Here is a 21,993-nt window from a genome sequence, read left to right on the forward strand (position 1 = left end):
AATGGATGGCTTTGATCGCTGTGGAAAGACGCTTACTTTTAAAGGCAAAGGAAAGCGTCCTGAATGCACCTAGGTCACGGTTGTGAATTTCTGTTGTGGTTTGTTGCTCTTGTTTCAAGCTACATAAATGCAAATAATGTAATACTACGTGAATGCGAATGGAAGCCGCAAGCGCTGGGGGCTCCCGCCGCCCTGGTGCCGCGGCGCAGCCCGCGCAGGCCCGGCCGGGGCGCTGGGCAGCGCGGGAACGCGCGGCGCCGCAGAGCCCGGGCGCGGGTTCTCCCTTCCGCCCGGAGACGCGGCGGCGGGGCGGGGCCCGGCACAGCCCCTGCGGGCGGAGCCGCCCCCGCGCTGCCCGCGCCCCGCCGGGCCGGGCCGAGCCGGGCGCGCCGCTGCGAGCGCCGGCAGTGCCGCCGGGCCGGGCCGGGCCATGGCCACCTGGCGGCGGGACGGGCGGGTGACCGGCCTGCAGCGGCTGTGCTGCGCCGGGCTGGCGGGCGCGCTGAGCCTCAGCCTGACGGCGCCGCTGGAGCTGCTGACGGTGCTGGCGCAGGTGGGCACCTGGCACTGCCGGCGGGGGCTGCGCGGCGCCGGGCACAGCCTGTGCCGCACCGAGGGCGTGCGGGCCCTCTGGAAGGGGAACCTGACCGCCTGCCTGCGCCTCTTCCCCTGCAGCGCGCTGCAGCTCGCCGCCTCCCGCCGGTAAGCGAGCGGCCCGGCCGGGACGGGGCCCGCGGGGAGGGTGCGCTCCGCTCCTGCCTTGCGTGTCTGTTACAGCAGAGGAGGGGGCGGGCAGCGCAGAGCTCGGTCCGCAGGGACACTTTAATGGCTCTGTCTCAGCTGGGTGGGTGGCCGGTTGTGTGTCTCCTGGCTCAAAGACATGCACCCTGGATAATAACTTCGCCATTTCATTTATTTAGTTTATCAGGCGCATAGCAGCTCTTAGGGCTTGGTGGTACGCCAGCAACTGCTTAGTAAGTCAGAGGTGTTCATCAGGTGGTGAAGGGTTGATGGTCTGTTGAAGCTGCTCAGCCAGATTCCTTTAGAAATGAAGTGCTGCCTACAAATGTGACTGCGACATCTGCTCCTTGCAGCCAATCTATTTTGTTTGTATGCTTTCAAGTATTTATATTATCAGAATAACAGCAAAGTCGTGATTCAAATATTTTACCTTATCATGCAGCAGTTGTTGTGCAAATTTGAAGAGTTGAAGTCGATATGTGACATCGTTTTTTTTAAGATCCTGTTTTCGATAACACATAGATGTTAAGTTCACGTAAACACTGGAAGGACTGCAGCAGGATCAACGTGGAGCTCTGCCGACCCACTCTCCTTCCTAGGATTCCCTTTTGCTGCCAGTATCTCTTAGCCCTGGACAGGAGTGTCTGACTGTTCGCATGCACCAGCGTGTTTTGCCACTTTGAGGGTTGGGTTTCTCTGATGAAGGTCAGCTGCGTGCACGGTGTGCACTTGACATTTCTGCCCAGCTGGGCGGTGGGTTATTCCAGTCCGTGGGCTGTGCTGGGTGGGAGAAGTGTGGGCTCATCCCGCACTGGCCAGTCCACCCCGCTGTGGGGGCTGCGGGGCTGGCCGGGGTTTGTCATTCATCTGGCTGAGCAAGAGTCATCCTCTCACTTCTGGCCTGAGCCTTTTTGGAGATGATAGATGGAGCGACCCTGGAGTCGGGCGGCTGTGTTGCGACCTTCTGCTTGTAACGCTGGTCAAACAAGGGGAGAAGTAACAGCAGTGGGAAGGCAGAAGCAGTGGTTTAAATGTAGTTTAAAGTTCACAGAAGAGTCAGTGTGTTGCACCAGTATAAACCAGTTGATTTTGAGCAAAATAACTTCATTGTTCAGCTTGAAACAGCCTTTGCAAGCCTATAGTTTTGTCTCTAGTTTGCACAGGGTATTCAGAAGTGGAAGTAAGCTACCAGGAAATTAAACAAAAGCTGCATAAACATATTTCTCAGTTTGTTATTCGGGGAATTTTTAGTCTATTTTCTAGTGGGAGAATGGTGTATATAAAAGCAGGAAACACAAAATGAGAGAAATGTGACCCGGTAACTTAAGTAAATAATAATGCAAATGGCAGGAGGCCCCGGGGCTGATCCCAGCCAACAGCCCCAGGAGCGGTGGGTGGTGCAGGGGGAGCTGGGGAGGGGGTTTAGCTGACTGTGGTCACCATGCACAGAATCTGTCTTTCTGTGGCAGTTTTAAGTGTTACCTGGGTAATGCCTGGAGACACGCCACCACCCTCCCCACGCACAGGAAAATCAGGCTGTGTTGCTTTAGGGACCATACAAGACACACAGGAAAAACAGTCTGTGCCCTTTCGCTTCTGCTTGTCTGGTCTTTCTGCTCTGGGCTCTCTGCAGGGCATGAGACAGGCAGATGCAGAGATCAGTCATGCAGTAGAAAATGCACGCTTGTGAAGAAACATCAACTGAGCAAGCAGTGACTTGTAAATCTTTGAAAATTAATTTGTTCTGGGCATGGTAATACTGTGTAGCTTAAATGTAAATCTGTTATTTAGGCAGTTTAGTTAATGCTTCCAAAATATAATAATGAGTTTCTTTACCTCTAGCTAAGATTCTCAAGTCTTTTGACTTGTTTCTTGCTGCTTCCATGACACTTCTCCCTGCTGTAGGAGTGTCCTGTGCACACAGAAAAGTCCTGCTGTGCATCACAAATGCACAAATTGTAGGTTAGCCTTTAAAACTCTCTGCTTCAATTCAAAATTTCAAATTTAGACTTAACCTCCTGAGCATAATAGTACCTGGACATGAGTCTTCTCTAGAGCAGTATCCCTGTGGACCTTTCTGTCCCAACATAAGCAGCAGAGAAAGGTTCAGTTCTTCTCAGTGGTCTGCGATGATGTTATCTACGTATTCTCACATGATAACCTTGGCGGGGGGGGTTAGACCGATGTCTCTAACTGATGACTGATGAGCACAGAATTTCTTGCAGACATGTTTTAAATCATGGTAACTTTCATCCTGTAGGTGGAATTGTAAATGAGGATTGGGTGGTGAAAAAATTACTTCGAAGTCTCTTGCAAAGCAAACAAGTAAATAGTTTGAGCAATTAGTCTCCGTATCTTTGAAGATTTTTTTAGTTGTTGAATCGGTGCTCTGCACCTCCAGCACGGTACCACTGCTCAAGCTACGTGAGCTTAGTCTGTGCTGGGAGCTGCGGTGCAAGCAGAGCTGTGCAAGCTGCCTCTCAGAAAGGTCTCGGCTACTGGAAATGTCTTAGCTCAGTAACACTAAAATCAAAGCAAATTGCTTTTGCAGAGTTATATATTCTAGTCCCTGACTTAGTTGTTAACTACAACTTCTGCATTTCTGCACTTCTGTGCAGAGCAGATTTACCCAAAATCTCTTTGGACTCTTAGGCATGTTTTTTGGCCTGTGCTCACGTTTGCCCATTCACATGTTCTGTTTCACAGAGGTTCTGATGCCTGTGTGGTGTTATATATAGTAAGGTCTTGGATTAAATACATGTTAAAGTTTTAACTCCTGCTGCTGAAGGGGCTTGTGGGCAGACGAACAATTACATCAAGAATAATCTGCCTTAATTTTTCATGTGTTTTGTTTGTGCTGTCATTAATAATACCTCTTTTATGTGTTTACTTTAGGCTTGTTATCCTTTTCACGGATGAGTTGGGTCATATTTCCCACTGGAGAGCCATCATGGCAGGAAGCCTGGCTGGCATGGTCGCAACTGTCATGACTCACCCCACTGACGTAATTAAGACACGGCTCATTGTGCAAAACCGACTGGAACCATCTTACAAAGGAATTCTTCATGCTTTTTACAAAATTTATCATCAAGAAGGACTCCTTGCACTCTACCGTGGTGTTTCACCAGCTATATTAGGTAAAATAATAATCGGGGAAAATCACCTCATTGTGCATTGTCTGTTGCAGCTATGTAGTGTGCTTGTTTGCTCTCTTGATTTCAAAAGCAAATAGTAATGTTCTGTAGAAGGTATGTAGATTTACAAGGCACAACAATACTAATTACCTCTGTTGCAGCTTTATTGCTTCAAATTATGGCCAAGTACATGGCATTTTATGTATGGTTAAGTGTCCAACAAAATACCCTTTTCCTTCTTTTTTAGATGATCTAGTTGTGCTTGGATGCAAGATTTCCACCACTTAACTCTTAAAAAAATATATAAATATGTAGAGAGTTCCTAATTCCTACCTAGGTGTGAGAGTGTCCCCTAGCTGTTCAGTGAAAACAGTATGAGCAGAAATGTATAACTGATGCGAAAAGTGAAGATTAGTGATATTCTCTCTTCACATGAAATTACTTTTTAATAATTTATTTACTATCTATAGCTTTAAAAAATGCCATTTAACTTTCAGTCCACCTTTCCACAAATGATATTATAAAAAAGCATAATAATAATGGTGCATAATCCCACTATAAAATTGATGAGAGCATGAGACAACCAAAAAGGACAGAAATATCTCTCATCCACTTGAGTGGAGAGGCAGCTCTGCACGACTGCTGGGGTTGGGTTGGGCTAGAGAAGGAGCTTGTCACAAAAGAGATCACCTGGAAAAGGAGCTGACTTGTCATAAAACTAAAGCAGTTAATAATTCTGACAACATGCACATTTATGGATGTAAATATATGTCCCTATCGGTGCATCTGCCTGCTACGACATGGGTGTTTGGTGGCAAACCAGTGTCTAAAGAGTAAAGACCTTCAAAATCTTGATCTTTCCTAGTGTACAGTGTGTTGATATAAACCTTCTGTCTGGTTTGCTTTCTAGGTGCGGTCCCGTTTTCTGCGGGCTCATTCTTTGTTTACATCAATCTGGACAAAATCTGGCGAGAACCCATAGTTCATTTCACTCCTCTCCAGAACTTCATAAATGGCTGTGTCGCAGCTGGTGTGGCACAGACGCTTTCTTTCCCCTTTGAGACTGTCAAGAGGAAGATGCAGGTACAGAACATTCATGTCCTTTGTTATAGGCCCTTGTTGCAGGAGCTCCAGACAAGACCAGCCCGGTGATCATGAGTGTCGTTTTGTTTCTCTTACCAGGTAGCTACAGAGGCTTTGGTTTAGGTTGGTTGGTTTTTATTTTGTTTGTCGGGTTTGTTTGGGGTTTTTTTTAAGTCTGAAAATTATTGTTGCAAGTGTGTTGTTACACTTTTAAGGTGAGTTCAAGTACTATTATGAAATATATGTCTAGTCTCAGACTCTGTGTCTTTAGCTTTATTTCTTCTCTTTTTCATAGCAATTCCAATCAAATTCTCACAGTTCAGAACGGGCAAACCTTCTGTCAAATACAGACATTCGGTTCCCTCGGTGGTAGGCAGGGCGAATGAGATCCGTGTCATTTTCAGAGCCTGTGTGTCTGCCATTTATGCCTGGCATACTTAATGGCAACCACAAGAAACTTGCACAGCAGGTGTTAAGTCTGAAGGGTGAGGACTATTCTTGTTCTTATTTCTCACTGCTCTGTTTAATAAGTGACTTCCCAGTTGCTGGTGCTGCTGCTTTCCTGGAGCATCAGCAGCATGAGAGTTACTGTATCAAGTTACTTCATCAAATTACTTTATCATTTTATATCATCTTGCTGATCCTTGCTCCTGAAAGTTTAATAATAATGATTAAAAACCAAACCAAACAAATAAAAAACCACATCACCCCACAGCTTCCATAATTGTTTTTATTATGTTGACTTTTAATTAGAACTTCATCAGCGGAGTGACAGTGAATAGCTGTCATTATGTGGTGGCTTTCTGGCTGTGGCAGATGAGTTTTCATAGGACTGCAGATTTAGGGAAAGCTTTTGTGATCTTACCAAAAAAAAGAGTCATTTGGTGTGGCATCATTATATAGATCCCCTTCCCCTCCTCAAGTGATAGTCTGATTGATAAGTCACAAGCCAGGAAGAGGTCAGTGGAACTGTGAATTTTCCTCACATGATCCCCAGGTTCCCTTTTTCAGATAGAGCTCAGATCCAGTGGCACAGAAGCCTTCATTGCCCTCTCTCCATCTCGTAACAGGGGACTTCAGTAGGAGAAGCAATGTCTTTTATTAGACCAGCTCGTGTAGCTGATATGTCCAGAAGTCAAGCTTTAAGCTGAGGCCTTTCATCAGGTATCTCATAAAAGTCGTGGGTCAGAAAGAGATTTTGAGCATGAAAACTTGATCATCTTTTCCAGCTGTATCAGTAGGTCTAAGAAACGCAGTTACTCCCTACAAGTCTTTTTCTGTATGTCCTTAGACTCACAGCAACACTGTTGTCCTAAAGAATAAAGAAAAGAAGGCATTTACTTGGATTTCTTCTTTAATATTTTCTATCGACACATCAGTTACTGAACGTTCAGTTTTCGTAACCTTCAGTTGTAAGTGGTGTGGTGTCATGTTCTGTGCTCAGCTTTCTCTTGACAGGCAAGTAGAGAAGTGGAACAGGCCCATCTTTCCTTTTCCTGCCACTAGGCTGTACTCTTTCACCAAAGAGATGCTTAAAACATCTGATCGGCACTTCTAGAATAAGAAGGGAACTGGATATATTTCTGGAATATATAGGAAATGGATATGCTAAAACCACTTTGGACAGAAAAAAGGCTCGACAACAGAGGGGTTTTTTTCCTCACAGATGTGTTGCAATAACTGCATAGTGATTTTCCAGACTTAGAGAGACACCTCCTATTCAGTGATTTATTCTGAATGCAAGGGTAAGGCGAAGGTGTTTCAAAATAATTAGCTGCCTTGGTGTGAAAGCCCATAATTTGTTTGGTACTGGAAATTACATAAGTCACATTGGCTTGTCCAGAAGAGAGACCTGTTTAAAAATGCACCCAAGCTGATAGTAAGAGCTCACTGGAACTCATGTAGGGTCATCCAAGTTTATTTTTCACAGTAAGCACCAAGGTATAGCCCAGCCTTGTGGCGATAAGGTCTGCTTTGTGCTTACCTGCTGGTCTGTTGAGTTTGCAGGGTGGTGATCAGAAGAGAGAAATGTCTAGGACAGCACCAGAAAAGGTGTCATACAAAGGGACCTAGAAAGGGAGAGAATAAAGGGGAAAACAGAGCTTCAAGACATATCAATGTTCTGTAGAAAACAAGAGCAGATACTTCTGATCACAGTTTTTCTCAGACATCATATTCTGATCAGCCTTCATTGAGCGATTCATCTTTCTAGCTGATAAAAAGAAAAACTGAGGTGTATCAAAGCCTTCAGCTATCCCCAGAGCCGGTGTGAGAGCTCTACAGTGCCTGCAGGGAAATGCTGGCTTTGTTTTGAAGCTGTGGACGCTGGTGTTGTGTATGACGAGGAACCCAGCACATTGCAGAGGTCAGTGTCAAATCCTCTCCCTTACCTTCTGTCCCACCGATCTGGCAGATGGAGGCTGTATATTGCCAAAGATGACTTTTCCAGTGAACCTGTTTGTGATGGGGAACCAGGGAATTGTAAGGCAATCTCAGGAGTTTCAAAAACTGAGAAACTAGGACACAAGGCTGCCTTCTCTGATTCTGGGATGGAGTACAAGCCTGAGACCAGAACATCCAGTTCAGGTCTTTACCTGACAGCTAGGCAGTGTTGGACAAGTTAGCTCCATCCATCTCCTCATCTAGACAATGCTCGAATTGTTTGCACAGACTAGAAAATTAATTATTTTATGGGAGGAAGGATAAGGTGTTATATTTAATCTCAGTTGTAATAATTTTGTTTCCTCCTTTCTCATTTTACGTATCTGAATCCTACACTGCTGATGTCAGCAGCTTCTGTCACTGACATCTGTGGGAGTAGGAGCTGACTGTCAGTGAACAATCCTACCTCTGTGTTTTTAGTGATGATTTAGGATGTCAGATTTGCTCTGTAACCATGGCTTCTTCCCCCTCTGCTATTAGAATGATCTTTATTACGTTTACTTTTTTTTTACCAAGATTCTGTGTTTGCTAAATACACCTGAATGTTTTTCTTCAAATAAATGTTAATTAATACAAGTGAGTCTTACTGAATATGAGTCCTCTATGTTGTGCTTATCCTAATTTTATTCCTTTGTTTTCCTTTTTTCACTTTGCTCCTGATTGGCATGTTAGAGAATTAAGAGGTACTGTATGCATGTGTCAGCATGGAAATATGGCTTTTGTTGTGCATCTGTAGAAGGGGATTAGTGAAGGAGAGGGTTGTTCAAAAGGGTGTTCTATATGGAATGCTTTCCTGACTCACTCCTGTGCTATATCAGTTTCTGAACAAAGACATACTCATCTTTATATCGTTCTGCCTGTTATTCTTGGCTTTCCTTCCTTACCTCACAATATCATGTTCTCTGTTAAATCCAGTATCCAATTGATATTCAGGCACTGCACTTTTACTTTGGCAAACTTGCATACAAGAACACTTTTTAAAATTTTTCTATTTTTTTTTTACCTTAAGCAGGGAATTATCTGGCTGTGAATGAGTCTGGGTCTCAGGGGAGCACTGGTAGTACGTTTCCACTTCCCTACATCATCTTTTTGCCTGTGACGACTTTCGTAAGTGCATATTGGACTGAGCTCTGGCATTTCAGTTAACGAAGACAAATTTAGAGCTGCTGTATAGCATACAGAAGATTATTATTGCCACACAGAAGATTATTATTATTAGAATGACACCAATTCCAGGCTATGTGTAGAACTGAGAATCTACAAACACGCAAATGGTCAGCGCAAACCTAGTGCCCAAGTTTGGCACTTCTCTCAGTGCACATGGCGCTCGGAGGCAGGCTCAGACACCCCTGGATGGCACTTCTCAGCCTGCATTCCAAACTGACCTGTGACTTTGGTAGTTTTGTTAAGCAAAATGCACAAAGATGACTCTGAAGTTTCACAGATACTCCCTCAGCTGCACAATTACTCCCCACCTGCCTACATGGACAAACTGCACAGTTTGCAGAAGCTCAGTCCTGTCCCCATGTTTTTCTGGTATAAGTTGTTTTAATTTCTGTGACCAAAACTTGCCTGAAACTCTCCTTCACCAGTAAATGATACTTGGGGATGGCTTTATTATCAGACGCTTGTACTATAGAATAACCAAACTTGTAGTATACTGCAGCATTCAGCACATTTTTGGTGTTGACTGCACAGAATCCTCAAGTCGTGAGGACATCTCTCTGGGGAAAGCATTATTTAGTAGTGATCTTTCTGTTTTAAAAATCCAGGCTTTGAATTCCCTCCACTGCCACAAACAAACAGGCTCACTGTTCTTGGTGAGTGTGGACTCTTGCCACCCATCACCCAAGAAGTGGCCTCTTCCAGGTGACAGAAGTGAATCAGTTGGGCCTCAGCTGCCTATAAATCTGCAATGTGTTTGGGGTTTTTTTGGGGTTGTGTTGTTTTGGGGGTTTTTTTGTTCTTTGGAACACAAGATGCTCTGCAGATGTGAAAGCTGTTGTAAATGATGTAAATGCTATGAGAAAGCTAAGCAGTCATTCCCTTGGTGAAGTAGCTTGTTTAAAGTAAATGCAATCTTGTGCCCTGTTGGCACATTTCTAGTCTGAAGTCAGTTAAAGGAGATACTGAAGTCTTCCTTTAAAAGTGGTGTGTTATTTAAGGGTTTATTTTAAAATAGTCCCCTATGTTCCTTGCATGTTAAAAGTCAGTCTAGCAAGAACCCAGTGGCTGGGTTATAAACAAAGCTTTGGAAAAGAAAATGAATGTTTGTTAGAAAAGCGCCTCCTCCCTGCTGAAATGAGGAGGCAGGGCTCCTGTGTTCCTTAAACGTGAGTGACCTGCAGAGAGGGCTGTGCCGATGGAGATGGCCACTGGTGCTGGCGTGGCAGCCTCTGAGAGCTCTCAAGTTGCAATGTCCCATCCCTTCGTGAGATCTGTGTTCTTGTCAGCTGGGAATATGAAAGTTATTTGAGTCACGACCCAGTTTAAAAATAAGAAATCCTTTTTGGGTCATGTGGTTCACATGACATCTCGAAAGCGTACGTGCTCTCAGGCTCGCTGCGGGGAGACCCTTTATAGTCAACAGCATGGGAGCTTGAGCCTTGAAAATTTTCAGAGATGGAGCCATTTGATCACACAGAGTAGCAAATTCCATAGTGTGGAAACAAATAAGGAGCACTATGACTACTTTAGTCTGATTCCTGGTGGAAGTAAGGCTTATATGGTTCCTAGCTGTCTACCCTTGTCCCCAGTGACTTTTGATCCTGCTGTTCCATGTCAACTAAACTTGACAGAGAAGTGGGGGTTCCAGACATATTAACTTACTTCAAGTTTTGTGAAAACGAGTGCACAGATAGAGACAAAACTTCAAAAATATTTCAGCTGAAGCGGGGGCTGCAGTGCGAGTTATTACTTTCTTTCTTCTTTTCCCTGTGATTTCACACTCCCCTTCTCCTTGGTGCTGGGGTTCAGGCATCAGCCAGCACCCCATGCCCTGGGTGGCACTTGGACTTGGAACCAGCCTGGCTCCTCTGGTTATTAGCAAATAGGTAACAGACATCAGATTCTGGTATTAGTAAAATCTCTTCCTTCCTCCTCTTTTCCCATATATTTAAATCCATTCAGCTACCAGCATTCTTTACCATTTTGTGGGTGTTGCTATAAAGATATTTTATACCGATTTCTCTGAGGCTCTTGCAGAATAATGCCCTACAGCTTTGGAAGTACTTGGCCCAGTAAAGTGTTGAGACAATGCCTGAAAAAAGCTACCAGGTGTAACACAACCTTTGCCTTCTATAACAGCCTAGACCAGCTTTTGTGCATCTGACCAAACCTCAGAAGCATTTCTTTTAGATCCCCAGACTTCCACAGGAGAGAATGATGGAGATTGACTGCCTGTGAAGTTGAAACACTGAGCAGTGCCAGTGGAAAAAGCAGATAAGAGGGAAAAATAATAAATCGAGAATTGGAAGTAGGACTGGGCTGATCTGAGAGCCAGGTCTGCCTTGCGACAGCTCATGCTACGTCTAATGGTCTTTAACCCTGTTCGTCCAAGGAGATGTGGCGTGATAAGTATGTAATACTCCCTCTGAGGCGGGTTCCCGCAGTAACAGCCTGCAGCACAGGGGTCTGCTGAAGAGCAGGAGAGCACACTGTACCCGTGTGAAATGCAGGGGGTCTGAGGAAGGGCAGAATGCAATTCTCTCCGAATGTTTTTCCCCGAGACCGAAGTGACTGCCATGCTCCCAGCCCTAGATGTGGTGGTGCCATTTGGACACAGCCTCTGACAGCCTCATCAGCTCTGATCAGTGTGGTACAAGGGTGGCTCTTTAATCTGCTTTGGGGCAAATTAGGTGGCTTAACTCAGCCCACCTTTTTAAACTCGATAAGTTCCCACAGCTGAGGCGGCCTGGGACGGGTTAGGGTTTGCTGCTGTGGGCACAGAACTGTTATTACAGCCATGATTTTCAGTGAGGAGACAGTGATGTCTCTAGAGTGACAGCTATTGTGGTTACCCCTACCACGAGTGGTACTTTTACATCAGTTACACAGGTGAGCCTTGTGTCCATTTGTCTGTGCTTAGAATGATGTGCCTGTGACATGCAAAGTGATTAATTATGCAAAATACTCCATAAACAAGAGCTAAAAATTTATGGGTGCTCTCTTTTTTATATCTGATTTATTTTGATTTGGTGTAATTCCTTACCTCATCCACATAAGGCCAATGGAAATATGTTCTCTGTAAAGCCCAAATCCTGTAAAATGTTTATTTTCTCCTCGGTTCCTCCACCCAGAGGTGTCATGCAAGGGGTTTGCACTGCGTTGAGGAAGAAGACCTCTACATTCCATATCAAAGATTTCTTCATACCACAGATATTAAAAGCAAGGTAGGCTTAGGTTCAGTGGCCAAGGAAGGATTTTGCAACAAACCGTGAAGCCTCAGGGTAAAACAGGCCTGGCAATAATGTGTTTAAAGCTGAGAGTCAGACTTCTGAGCAAGCAGTGAGCTGTTTTGCTCACTCAGTGCCATTGATCTCAGAAAGGCGAGATGATTTGGCCTCAGTTCAGGTTACAGAGGAAAGGACAACATGTTCCTCGAGTGCAGGAGCTGAAGGTCACAGCTCGGCTGTGCTGCCCTGGAGCCGATCACCTCCTGATATCTTGTCATCATTTACCTGCCTGCATGCCTGAGTATCTCAGGTGGACTTTAACCAGAGTAAGTCAGCATTACTGAATCACCAACACAGAAACAACAGTGATTGCCAAGTAATGCTGTCCTCCAGGAGGAAGGATCGATTAGCCCAAGAGAATGCATGCTTTTATCCCCAATGTTAATACTTATTTACATTTTAATTCTTAGTTATTTGCGTGGCATGAAATAATCTTTCAAGCATTCAACCTTCTCTTGAGTGAAATTTCTGTTGACTGTAGTGGCATTAGCTGAATGAAAACTGCAATATTTATCCTTCAGTTTCCTTTGAACTACAGTTGCGCTTGCCCGTTGCATGTGTCCATATTAACCCAGACTGCAAAGACTTCTTTTTTTAGCTTCCAGATTAAGAGCATGAACTCTTGAGCTGTGTTGTAAAGTGCCTTCCTGTGCTGCCTCTTTTTTTTTTTTAATTCATCAGAAGTGTAGGATACCTGAATCTGTTGGAATATTAAATAACAAGCAATTTTGCTATATCTGCCATCAGGATAGCATGCTGCCTATGGCACCAGTTCACATTTAGTTGATCTTTCATAGTCTGTGCCAACAGTACTATAAATTCAAAAAAACAAATAGCTGCCAAATCTTTGTACCAACAAACTTTGTGAACAGGAAAGGGGGAGGAATTATATAAATTGAGAGGGACATATTTCTAAATAGGCTCTGATATGTCTAAATTGAGACAGCTGCAGCCCAAAATGTCCTAAAGTGCAAATGGGAATTTTTCATCTTCACAGCTCTGGGCGCAGGCGCAGATGGCCCAGCCGCTATGCGTGCCGCTTCCCGACCCGCTGGGCTCAGCTTGGTCCTCGTGTGGCTACTGTGAGCTTTGGAAAGATCCAAGTGATGGCTCTGTTGATGGGCACGATTCCCTCGGCAGCCACCGTGAACTGCATCCATCCTTCAGTGCTCAGAGGAACAGAGCGGGAGGAGAGGGGCTGGGGGAGGTCACTGAAGGGGAAATCTTTGTAAGGGGCTGTGAGATTAGTTCCCAAAATGGGACTATGTTGTTCGGGCAGTCACCTTGTGATGCAGACAAGTGTGTCTGAAGAGTCCTTAGGTAACAATTTACTTGAGATTTGTCATGATGATTCACCCTTATTTAAATATTTTGTTTATATAAAAAATGTGAGTGCAGGTAGGTTTGGTTTTTTTATACATGTCTCTCTCTCTTGGGTTTAGATTATTGAAATAGAGCGCTAACTTTGGGGATGTGTCACAGTGACTTAGTAGACTTGGCCTCCGGATACTAAAAGACTGTGTTTGTGAGAGCGCAGACGGAGCCAATTCTGCATGTGCTGTGCTTTAATTTAGAGATCCCATTGTCCATCAGCGGTAAAAAGATTATTAACTTAGCCCTGCTGCTGCTATGACCGACGCCTTGGCACGCTGTTAGTGCAGGGAGCTGTGCTGTGTCCCCAGCCTTCTGCACTGTGAGGCAGCCGTGATGGGGGGAAGGAGTATTTAAAAACATTCATAACAAACAGGTTATGGGCAGCAGCCCGTAGTGTCAAGCGGTGTCAAAAGAAAGGGATTCAAGCTGCTTAGAGGTGCATGGCATGAAACGTCTCTGTCATAAACCTGATATTTTCGGTATGAGATTAGCTGTTTGATTTGTATGTTATAGTAGACTTCTGCAAAAAAGGTTGAGAAACCAGTCTGATCTGTTTGGTTACTTCCATTTTCTGGCTCTGGTGCCATAGGGCAGTTGCAAGGATTGCACTGTTGTAGACATGCTTACATGATGCAGAACCTTCCAAAACCCATATTAAAACCAGCACCAAATGAAACACCTTCCTAATGTTTTATTAATACATTTTCACTTTGTTTAGCTGTGTTCCAAAATACTGAAGTTTTAACTACACACTGATACAAGTTTTAGTTTTCCTTTTGCAGTAGTTGATTCTAAGATTCTGTGAACAGTTTTTACTTAAATACTTTATCTAGGGTCCTAGAAACACGCTGCTCCTGTAAAGCAAGCATACTTCAACCCACAGTCTGAAATCTTGAAAATGGCTGTAACCGTGGTGAACGTTACTATAAATAATCTTTCAGTAAATCTCTTAAGAGGTCAGTGTCTGTGGGCAAATTAGAAATCTGGGATTTGACTCGCCTGTTCCTTTTTGACTGTCGTCTGGATGTGTTTACCGCGTGTAGAACCTCATAGAAACCCACAGCGTGCCTGTCGCCTGCCTCGGTGTTGCAGGCAGGAGTCCTGTAATCAGAACCTTTTGATATGTGCCCTTGCAATGTATACGCAGGGGATTAAGTCAAGCTCGTGGATTTAATTCTGGCAGGTCATGCCCTGCCTACCACAAAGGGACTTAGAAAGGAAGGGAATCCCATGTTGACAGCATTCCCGCTTTCCTGAAGTGTTTTAGAAACCTCTCCCTCTTCACTGTTTGGCTGCCTATAACTTCCTTTACCAAAAAAGCTTGTGGAAACTGGCTGACAGTCCAGAAAGCACAACAGCCTGTTGAATCCAGCTCTCCTATGACTGCTGTTGCATTTTTAAGGATGCTTATGTCATTTGGGTGCTCTTCTAACCATCCCTGGTGCTAATATCACCATTCTTACTGGAACTGCTCCCTGAAGTCCCAGTTGCAGGTCTCAGCATCTTCTGCAGTACAGTCATGAGAATCTTTGTGAAGTGGTTTCTCAAGTACTGTGGATTGAGGCTTGAAAAGTTATTTCTCTCTTTCTCACTGTTGGATTTGGCTATTGCTTTTTAAACCCTTACACTCCTTAAGTAACAGAGCCAAGCACACAGCTGAGCTTTCCTTGTAGCAAATGAGCATAAGTGAACATGTGCATGACCCTTGGCTACCAGACTAGCTCCGTTACCTTGAACTACCTGCAAAACTGCCTCACCAGCTGCTCGCCTGCAGCCCTTGGTGGGCTTGTACAGCCTGGGCCGAAGTCTCTGTTCTTCTGTGTCTGCTCTGCTGTTGCTCCTCAACCCGTAGTACAGTTCATCCTTCTCGCTGCAGCGTGGACACAGCCTCGGCAGCCAGAATCAAGTGTGCATGCTCTTCTGTTTTGGTCAGTCACGGAAAGGCGGTGTGGCACCTGGGGCCAGCCCCGCGCTCCCCTCTCGTAGCTGCTCCGCTTCCAGGGCTGTGAAATGCCGCTGCCCAGACCCGAGCCGCTGCCACACGTGGGACTGACGCGTTGTGCTGCTCTGGTTCGGAGGGTTTGTCTTCACAAGGGTGGGATCTATTTCTAGTAGTGACATGGCACAAAAGGAAGTGCTGTGTGAAACTACTGCTCTCTCTTTCATACCTATCAGAGAGTGAATTCCTTCCATTCTTAGTTTGTATTTCAAGGCAAAACACCTGAACCTATTGGATTGACGGAAGAATCCACATCAGTCTGTTGAAACCTGGCATTAAGCGTTCCTTATGTACCGGAATGGTGAAAATAATTATCTTTCATTACTTTGGTTTTCCTTTGCTTGTTCTAAATCCCCCTGGGTCTCTCTTGAACAGGCACAGAGTCCCTGGCTTCCCCACTACGGAGCCGTTGATGTGCATTTCACTGGCATGGCCGACTGTTTCCGCCAAACGGTGAAGAGCAAAGGCGTGCTCGGGCTCTGGAGGGGGCTCACACCCAGCCTGCTCAAGGTGAGGTGTTGCTTTCATCCCCATCAAAGACTGTCCCGAAGTAATCCAGACACACTGTTGGACAGTTGGAGTTATAAAGCTTCTGATACGCCTCCGTGCTTACTAGCCATTTGTAGATGACAGAGTCCATGACAGAACACGTAGAACCTCAGGCAGGTTATAAACCAGCTTTGGAACTTGGTTTGGTCGGACTTCCCCAAATATAAGCTTGGCTTCTAGATGTGACTACTTTCAACTTCATTTGAATGTCCTTAGAGAAGGGAGTGCTGCTAACACACGAGCCAGGGCATGGCTGGGGGCTTGCAAGTGATCCACTTACGACAGCTAAACATGTTCTGCTTCTCTGCTGAGCTCCCATAATTTGACGTTGTACCAAGCTGTAAAGAAAATTGTGCCTGTATAAGCCACTTCCTCAGAAGCCAAAAGCAGTGCTTTTCACTAGCTATTTAATGCGTGTGTATTGGTCACTACAGCCCTTGCTGAGTTGGAAGCACGAAATAAAGCACAGTAGCTTAAACAGAAGGTAATTTAGTTTACATAAATACGTTTTTATAGTGCTGCAGTGAGGATTACCTACATGGAGTACTACAGGTCAGCTAATGAGTGGTAATCGAGTGACAACATGATTGATTGTGATGGCTCGCCTGTGCCTGGCCCTACCTTGGCTGGTATAAAGCCACATGGCACCAGAGCTGCTGATTCTACATGGGGCAAAAGAAGAAAATTGTTCAGTCACTCTGCTGTGTGTAGAATCAATCTGACGTTTCCTACAAGGATTTGCTGAGGTTGCTTAGGATTTGCTTGGGTATTTAACAAGTTGTGGTAATCTATAGGCTAGCACAGACCTCATTCCTCACAATATTTTTGCAAATAGTTATGTACCAATAATAAACTTCTACTTTCAGCATGCTGCAGGTGCCAGCCTAGTTTGATGTGAGACCCCAATTGTATATAAATGAGCACAGCTCTAATAGCAGATCGGATCAGATTTGAAGTCCTAGAAGTTTCCTTTTTTAAAACATGTAAGCTAAGAATGCTACTGGTGAGCCTAATATTGCTTTTAATCCCATCTTGCCTTTTTTTTTATTTTATCAGATTGTCCCATACTTCGGTGTTATGTTTAGCACCTTTGAATTCTGCAAGCGGGTCTGTCTGTACAGAAACGGTTATATTGAATCTCCTTTAAATTACAAGCTAACTCCTGGTGTGGACCAGAGTTTACAGCCACAAGAACTGAGAGAATTAAAGCTCCTCCGAAGAGAAAATTTTGAGCCAAGGAAATCAGCTCTTGAAAACTGACATCAGAGTGTCCATTGCAGATGTACACATACCTTTCTTAAGGAACTTTGCAAGAAAGACACGCCAAGCTACAGGTACCAGCATCTCAGCAGATTGCGTGGTTTTAGTACTGAGACATCAGTGCCAGGAATGAAAAAAAAAGTATCTCATTTGCTGAATGGATACGAACAATAGGAATAGCAAGCATATATTGAAGAGGAGAGATGCAACTAGTTTGAACTATTGGAACTTGAAATTACATTATTCTAGGTGCTTTTCAATACTGAATAGCCGTTTTGAGATAAAACCACTTGCAGAAAGGTAAGACAACTGAGATTAGAGTATAAATTTTATTTTAAAAAATATTAAGAAAATTCAAATTGATTTTTTTAAAGTAATCTGAGATACCGAGTTAGACCAAAAAAATGATAAACAGACTAGAAAACATACAACATGCAAGAATTTCAACTGAAATATCTTTTTTTTTTTTTAAGTGATACTGTGTGGAAATGGCATTCTGCAAATGCAGAGTTAGTTCAGTCACACTCCAGAATCTACTCTTCAGTTTTTGAGACTTACTTGAGAATAATAATTTTGTATGAATCTTTAGCGTAAAGATGAAAATATGCTGCTGCAACTGTGGTTTTGCTAAGAGAGAATTGTGCAAAATGAACTGTAATACACTGGAATGACAATCCCGCAAACTTAAGCGCATACTAGAAAATGTTCCCCCCTTTTCTCTGTGTTGTTGCTGCATATGTGTGAATTATTTCAGGCGTTGAAAAATAGTTTTCCTGAAGTTCTCTAACTGAAGTATTTCCTGAAAAATGCAGTTCTTAAATGTGTTAGATATTTCAGAGCCATGAGCCTTGTCATGTTGTTTTGATATTCTCAAAGCTCTATTTTTATGTGAAACTGCTTTTTAGTTCCCTTGCACAGACCTGGTCCTACTGTGCTGCTCAGAGCTTGCCAGCAGAATAGCACCTTGCATACAACCTGCGATTTTTCCACTTTAACTTCTGTGATCCAAGAGTCACAGTTTCTATAGATGGGAACCTCTCTGCAAGACGATGAGGCTATTGCCAGTGCCAAAGCAACTGATACACCTCTGACCAGTCTAGAGAGTTTCTGGACAATAAAATTTAATTTTGGTATTATACCTGAGGAGCTGCGGTGTTTCTCCAGTCCATTTGTGTAAGTACAGCTGTGAAACAGCCCCATCCTTGTGCCTTCTGATAGAAAACCTTAAACCCCGTGTGCACGTGGGGAGGCAGCTCTGCCCTCTGCGGCGTGTCCCACCAGTGACTGAGAGATTTACGGAAAGAGCAAGATGTACTCTACAGCTGAGGTCTTGCGGTATCTCTCTTAATGGGCTCAGTTCTGCTGCAGTGGTGCTTCATACTGGTTTTCTTCTCGGAGAAGAAATGCAAGCATTGATCGCAAAAAAATTAAGATGCTAGAGAGCAGATCTGGTGTCTCACGCATCACACTGAGGCTGTAAGTGCTTTTGGCTCCATAATCAACCTGTAGTGAAAATGTTTCTCCGTGCCTCAGTTTTCCCATCTGCACAGTGCAGGTAATAATACCGAGACTTATTTGAGATGTATGAATAAGGAGATGTGACTCGTGAGCATGTTGGGGAGGAACGGATTCTAAAGAGTGCCCTTACCTCGTCCAAGCGTACCTGTATGTTTTTTACTAATGTTGTATTTCTAAATAGATTTTAAGATTGAGTGATGGGTGCATGTGAATGTCTGATCAGCTCTTCAAACCTGATAAGAGTCAAGTGAGTCAAAAAGGTACCTCTGACTTGTTTCTGATATGCTAATACCTTTGTATTGTAATGTACTCCTACAGCCTATAAATCACGTACTAACCTTTTGTCAGCCAAGCCTCTACTTTGCGTAATCATATCCATGCGTGAGAAATCCCCCAAAAGGTAAGAGAGCAGTGAAACAAAGTGCCTCGGCAGTGGGTCACTGGCATGTAAAACGGTGTAAGATCACGAAGAACCAGTTAAGAGCAAGGCCGAATCACAGAGACACCTCTTATGTGGCTGAACTGTCACTCAGGTGGCATTTGGTTGCAGCCGCACCATAGAGGTGGCAGGTGGTACATGGTGGGGTCAGTCTGAGCATCTCCTCGCTGACGTATGGAATCCATATGATGCGGTGAGCTCTGTGACCCCCGGAGCGTCGTGTGCGGCAGGTGGGGATAGTAATGGGTGGGTGTCTGAGGGGCGGTCTCGAGTGGGGTTCAGCGGCACTGTGCACCCAGACTTGGTCCTGGACGTGGACTCTGGGGCTCCCCCCGCGGCTGCCCGGCCGCCTTCACGATGGCACCCGGGCGGCACGGAGCGGGTCGGGGGTCGCGGGCACGGAAGCCCCGTCACCACCACGGGGGAGTGTGGCGGGGTCGGGGGGCTGGCGGGGCGCCCCCTATCCCGGGGGTGCTCCGGCGTGACCCCGCGGGCCCCGAGCGCATCCCGCTCCCCGGGGACACCGGCCGTGCGCCCCCGCCGCCTGCCGGGGCGGCCCCGTCCCGCTGCGCCGGCCACGCCCCCTTCCCCCAGCCAATGGGCGAGAGGAACGGGGCGGTGCGCGCGTCCCCGCCCACGTGCCGCCTCCGTCGCTATATAAGGCGGCCATTTCGGGTGCCCGCCCCGTTACCGGCAGCGCCGTCCTGCGCCGTGTCGCGCCGCTCCGTGCTCTCATCTCGCCTCGCCCGCTCTCGCTTCGCTTCGCTTCGCTTCGCTTCGCCTCGCCCGCCGCCACCCGCCATGGCCGATGCGGCCGTGTCCTTCCTTAAGGATTTCCTCGCCGGCGGGGTGGCGGCCGCCATCTCCAAAACCGCCGTCGCCCCCATCGAGAGGGTGAAGCTGCTGCTGCAGGTGAGCGCTGGGGCCGGGGCGGCCGCGGGCAGCGGAGCGGGGGCCGGGGGCGGCGCTGACGGGCGGTGTCCCCGCAGGTGCAGCACGCCAGCAAGCAGATCGCCGCCGACAAGCAGTACAAGGGCATCATCGACTGCGTGGTGCGCATCCCCCGGGAGCAGGGCATCCTCTCCTTCTGGCGCGGCAACCTGGCCAACGTCATCCGGTACTTCCCCACCCAGGCCCTCAACTTCGCCTTCAAGGACAAGTACAAGCAGATCTTCCTGGGCGGCGTGGACAAGCGGACCCAGTTCTGGCGGTACTTTGCCGGTAACCTGGCGTCCGGGGGCGCCGCTGGCGCGACCTCCCTGTGCTTCGTCTACCCCCTTGACTTTGCCCGAACCCGCCTGGGAGCCGATGTGGGTAAATCCGCAGCCGAGCGGGAGTTCACTGGGCTCGGTGACTGCCTGATCAAAGTGTTCCGGTCGGACGGCATCAGGGGCCTGTACCAGGGCTTCAGCGTCTCTGTCCAGGGCATCATCATCTACAGAGCCTCCTACTTTGGTATCTACGACACTGCAAAGGGTGAGTTGAGTGAAACGGCACTAAAAGGGAGATGCTGGGCTGCAGCAGGCCTGTAGCGCGTTTTGGCAGATGCTGGTGGCTCGCCTGCCGTTCTCATCAAAACCTCTCTCCTGCAGGAATGCTTCCAGACCCAAAGAACACACACATCATTGTCAGCTGGATCATTGCTCAGACTGTTACTGCTGTCGCCGGTTTTGTCTCCTACCCTTTTGATACCGTTCGTCGTCGCATGATGATGCAGTCTGGCCGTAAAGGAAGTAAGTTTCTACCTCCTTGTGTAGGAAGTGTCAGGCATCCCTGAATCAAAAGTCGGTTGTGGAGCTGAGGTGAAGGCAAGGCGGTTTGGCTTTCACCAAGCCATGCAGATATCCCCTCCTCTCTGGTAAACAGCAGGGTGTGAGAGGAGCTGCAGGCGCAGATGTCAGGTGAGGGGCACACACAGGTCAGTCTCCACAGCAAGGTGGCATGTGCAAGTGAGGTATCTGGCGGTAGGTAGGAACAGCAGTACTTGCCCAAGGATGTTACAAACCAGTGTCTCTGGGCCAAGAAGAGACAGCCCTGGTGGCAGGTGCGGCCTGGCTGACTGTGCAATAGCTTGTGGGTCTGGAAGTGTTGGCGTCAAAGCAAACTAGCTGCCTTCTGCTTGAACTGGTCCTTCCAGTGTCTCCTAGGGGAAATGCAGCAGCAGTTTATCTCCTGAGTGATCTTATCCTCTGACAGACTAATACTGGAGAAAGTCAAGAAACGGGATGCACGTGAGGTTATGAAGCTGGCAGATGGGTCAGGCTATGTCTGTCCTGGAAGTTGGGGGTAATGAGCATCCGATTCCTAATGCTGTCTGTCTCCTGCAGCTGACATAATGTACTCCGGCACTCTTGACTGCTGGCGGAAGATTGTCCAGGACGAGGGCGCCAAGGCCTTTTTCAAAGGTGCATGGTCGAACGTACTCCGAGGAATGGGTGGTGCTTTTGTCTTAGTCCTGTATGACGAAATCAAGAAGTACACATAAGTTATTTCCTGTTGGGAACTGACATGTTGTAGTGTGTAGTCATGGACTTGTATGAAAACTGTCTAGTTACTGAACAGTGGCAGCTGACATTTATAAAGGTTGGCATGGAGCAGGGGCAACGGCCTGCCCTGTCTTTAACAAGTCATTCCTCCTGACGGGACTCAAACACAGTTTCTATTTCAGTCACTCCTGTTTAAAGAGTTCAAAGAAATAAAAATCTGAAACCAACTTTCCTTGTGTCATGTTTGTTCTCCCTGCAGCGTGAGGGGAGCGGGGTCCCTGCGCAGTGATTGTAGAGGAGGAAGATGAGCCACCTCCATCCTGCACACCTCGTTACCCGCTAACTACCTGTGGTCTCTGGCAAGTGAACGCAGCGCGAGCTGCCGAGGAAGCTCTGTCGTGTTGCCTCCCCAGCAGAGGCCAGCGCTGTGGGCTGGAATGGGGACTAGCAGCTTCGAAGGACTCTCCCAGCTGCTCTCTCCTAGGACTCCAGTGACTAGAGATGATGCTCTGGC

At 46.4% G+C, this 21,993-nt stretch overlaps 2 protein-coding genes across 5 annotated transcripts; both read left to right on the forward strand.

The window, feature by feature from the left end:
- The first annotated feature begins 368 nt into the window (after positions 1-368).
- On the forward strand, positions 369-20,044 carry SLC25A43 (solute carrier family 25 member 43). 4 transcript variants are annotated; one of them, XR_010606853.1, is made up of 6 exons: positions 369-702; positions 3,637-3,878; positions 4,786-4,958; positions 15,603-15,737; positions 16,833-18,591; positions 19,983-20,044. XR_010606853.1 is itself a non-coding variant. In XM_065643027.1 (5 exons), exons 1-5 carry the CDS (start codon positions 431-433, stop codon positions 17,034-17,036), a joined length of 1,026 nt encoding a protein of 341 aa, XP_065499099.1. In that variant the 5' UTR covers positions 369-430; the 3' UTR covers positions 17,037-19,117. The 4 variants fall into 4 exon arrangements, 1 of the variants encoding a protein (XP_065499099.1); XR_010606854.1 differs by lacking the exon at positions 19,983-20,044 and having other exon boundaries at positions 16,833-17,336; positions 17,510-19,117; XR_010606855.1 differs by lacking the exon at positions 19,983-20,044 and having other exon boundaries at positions 16,833-17,336; positions 17,942-19,117.
- SLC25A5 (solute carrier family 25 member 5) lies at positions 19,659-21,706 on the forward strand. The gene is made up of 4 exons (XM_065643028.1): positions 19,659-19,905; positions 19,983-20,469; positions 20,586-20,726; positions 21,321-21,706. Exons 1-4 carry the CDS (start codon positions 19,795-19,797, stop codon positions 21,476-21,478), a joined length of 897 nt encoding a protein of 298 aa, XP_065499100.1. The 5' UTR covers positions 19,659-19,794; the 3' UTR covers positions 21,479-21,706.
- Positions 21,707-21,993: the final 287 nt, after the last annotated feature.

This window comes from Caloenas nicobarica, chromosome 12 (genome assembly GCF_036013445.1).
Source record: "Caloenas nicobarica isolate bCalNic1 chromosome 12, bCalNic1.hap1, whole genome shotgun sequence".
NCBI lineage: Eukaryota > Metazoa > Chordata > Aves > Columbiformes > Columbidae > Caloenas > Caloenas nicobarica.

What these genes read in the sequence shown, in the direction of transcription:
- SLC25A43 (XM_065643027.1), top strand. Translation starts at nt 431, where the DNA reads ATGGCCACCTGGCGGCGGGACGGGCGGGTGACCGGCCTGCAGCGGCTG. An exon ending in CAGCTCGCCGCCTCCCGCCG is followed by an intron (nt 703 to 3,636) that starts GTAAGCGAGCGG and finishes TGTTTACTTTAG; the next exon opens with GCTTGTTATCCTTTTCACGG. An exon ending in TGTTTCACCAGCTATATTAG is followed by an intron (nt 3,879 to 4,785) that starts GTAAAATAATAA and finishes TTTGCTTTCTAG; the next exon opens with GTGCGGTCCCGTTTTCTGCG.
- SLC25A5 (XM_065643028.1), top strand. Translation starts at nt 19,795, where the DNA reads ATGGCCGATGCGGCCGTGTCCTTCCTTAAGGATTTCCTCGCCGGCGGG. An exon ending in GGGTGAAGCTGCTGCTGCAG is followed by an intron (nt 19,906 to 19,982) that starts GTGAGCGCTGGG and finishes GTGTCCCCGCAG; the next exon opens with GTGCAGCACGCCAGCAAGCA. An exon ending in TATCTACGACACTGCAAAGG is followed by an intron (nt 20,470 to 20,585) that starts GTGAGTTGAGTG and finishes TCTCTCCTGCAG; the next exon opens with GAATGCTTCCAGACCCAAAG.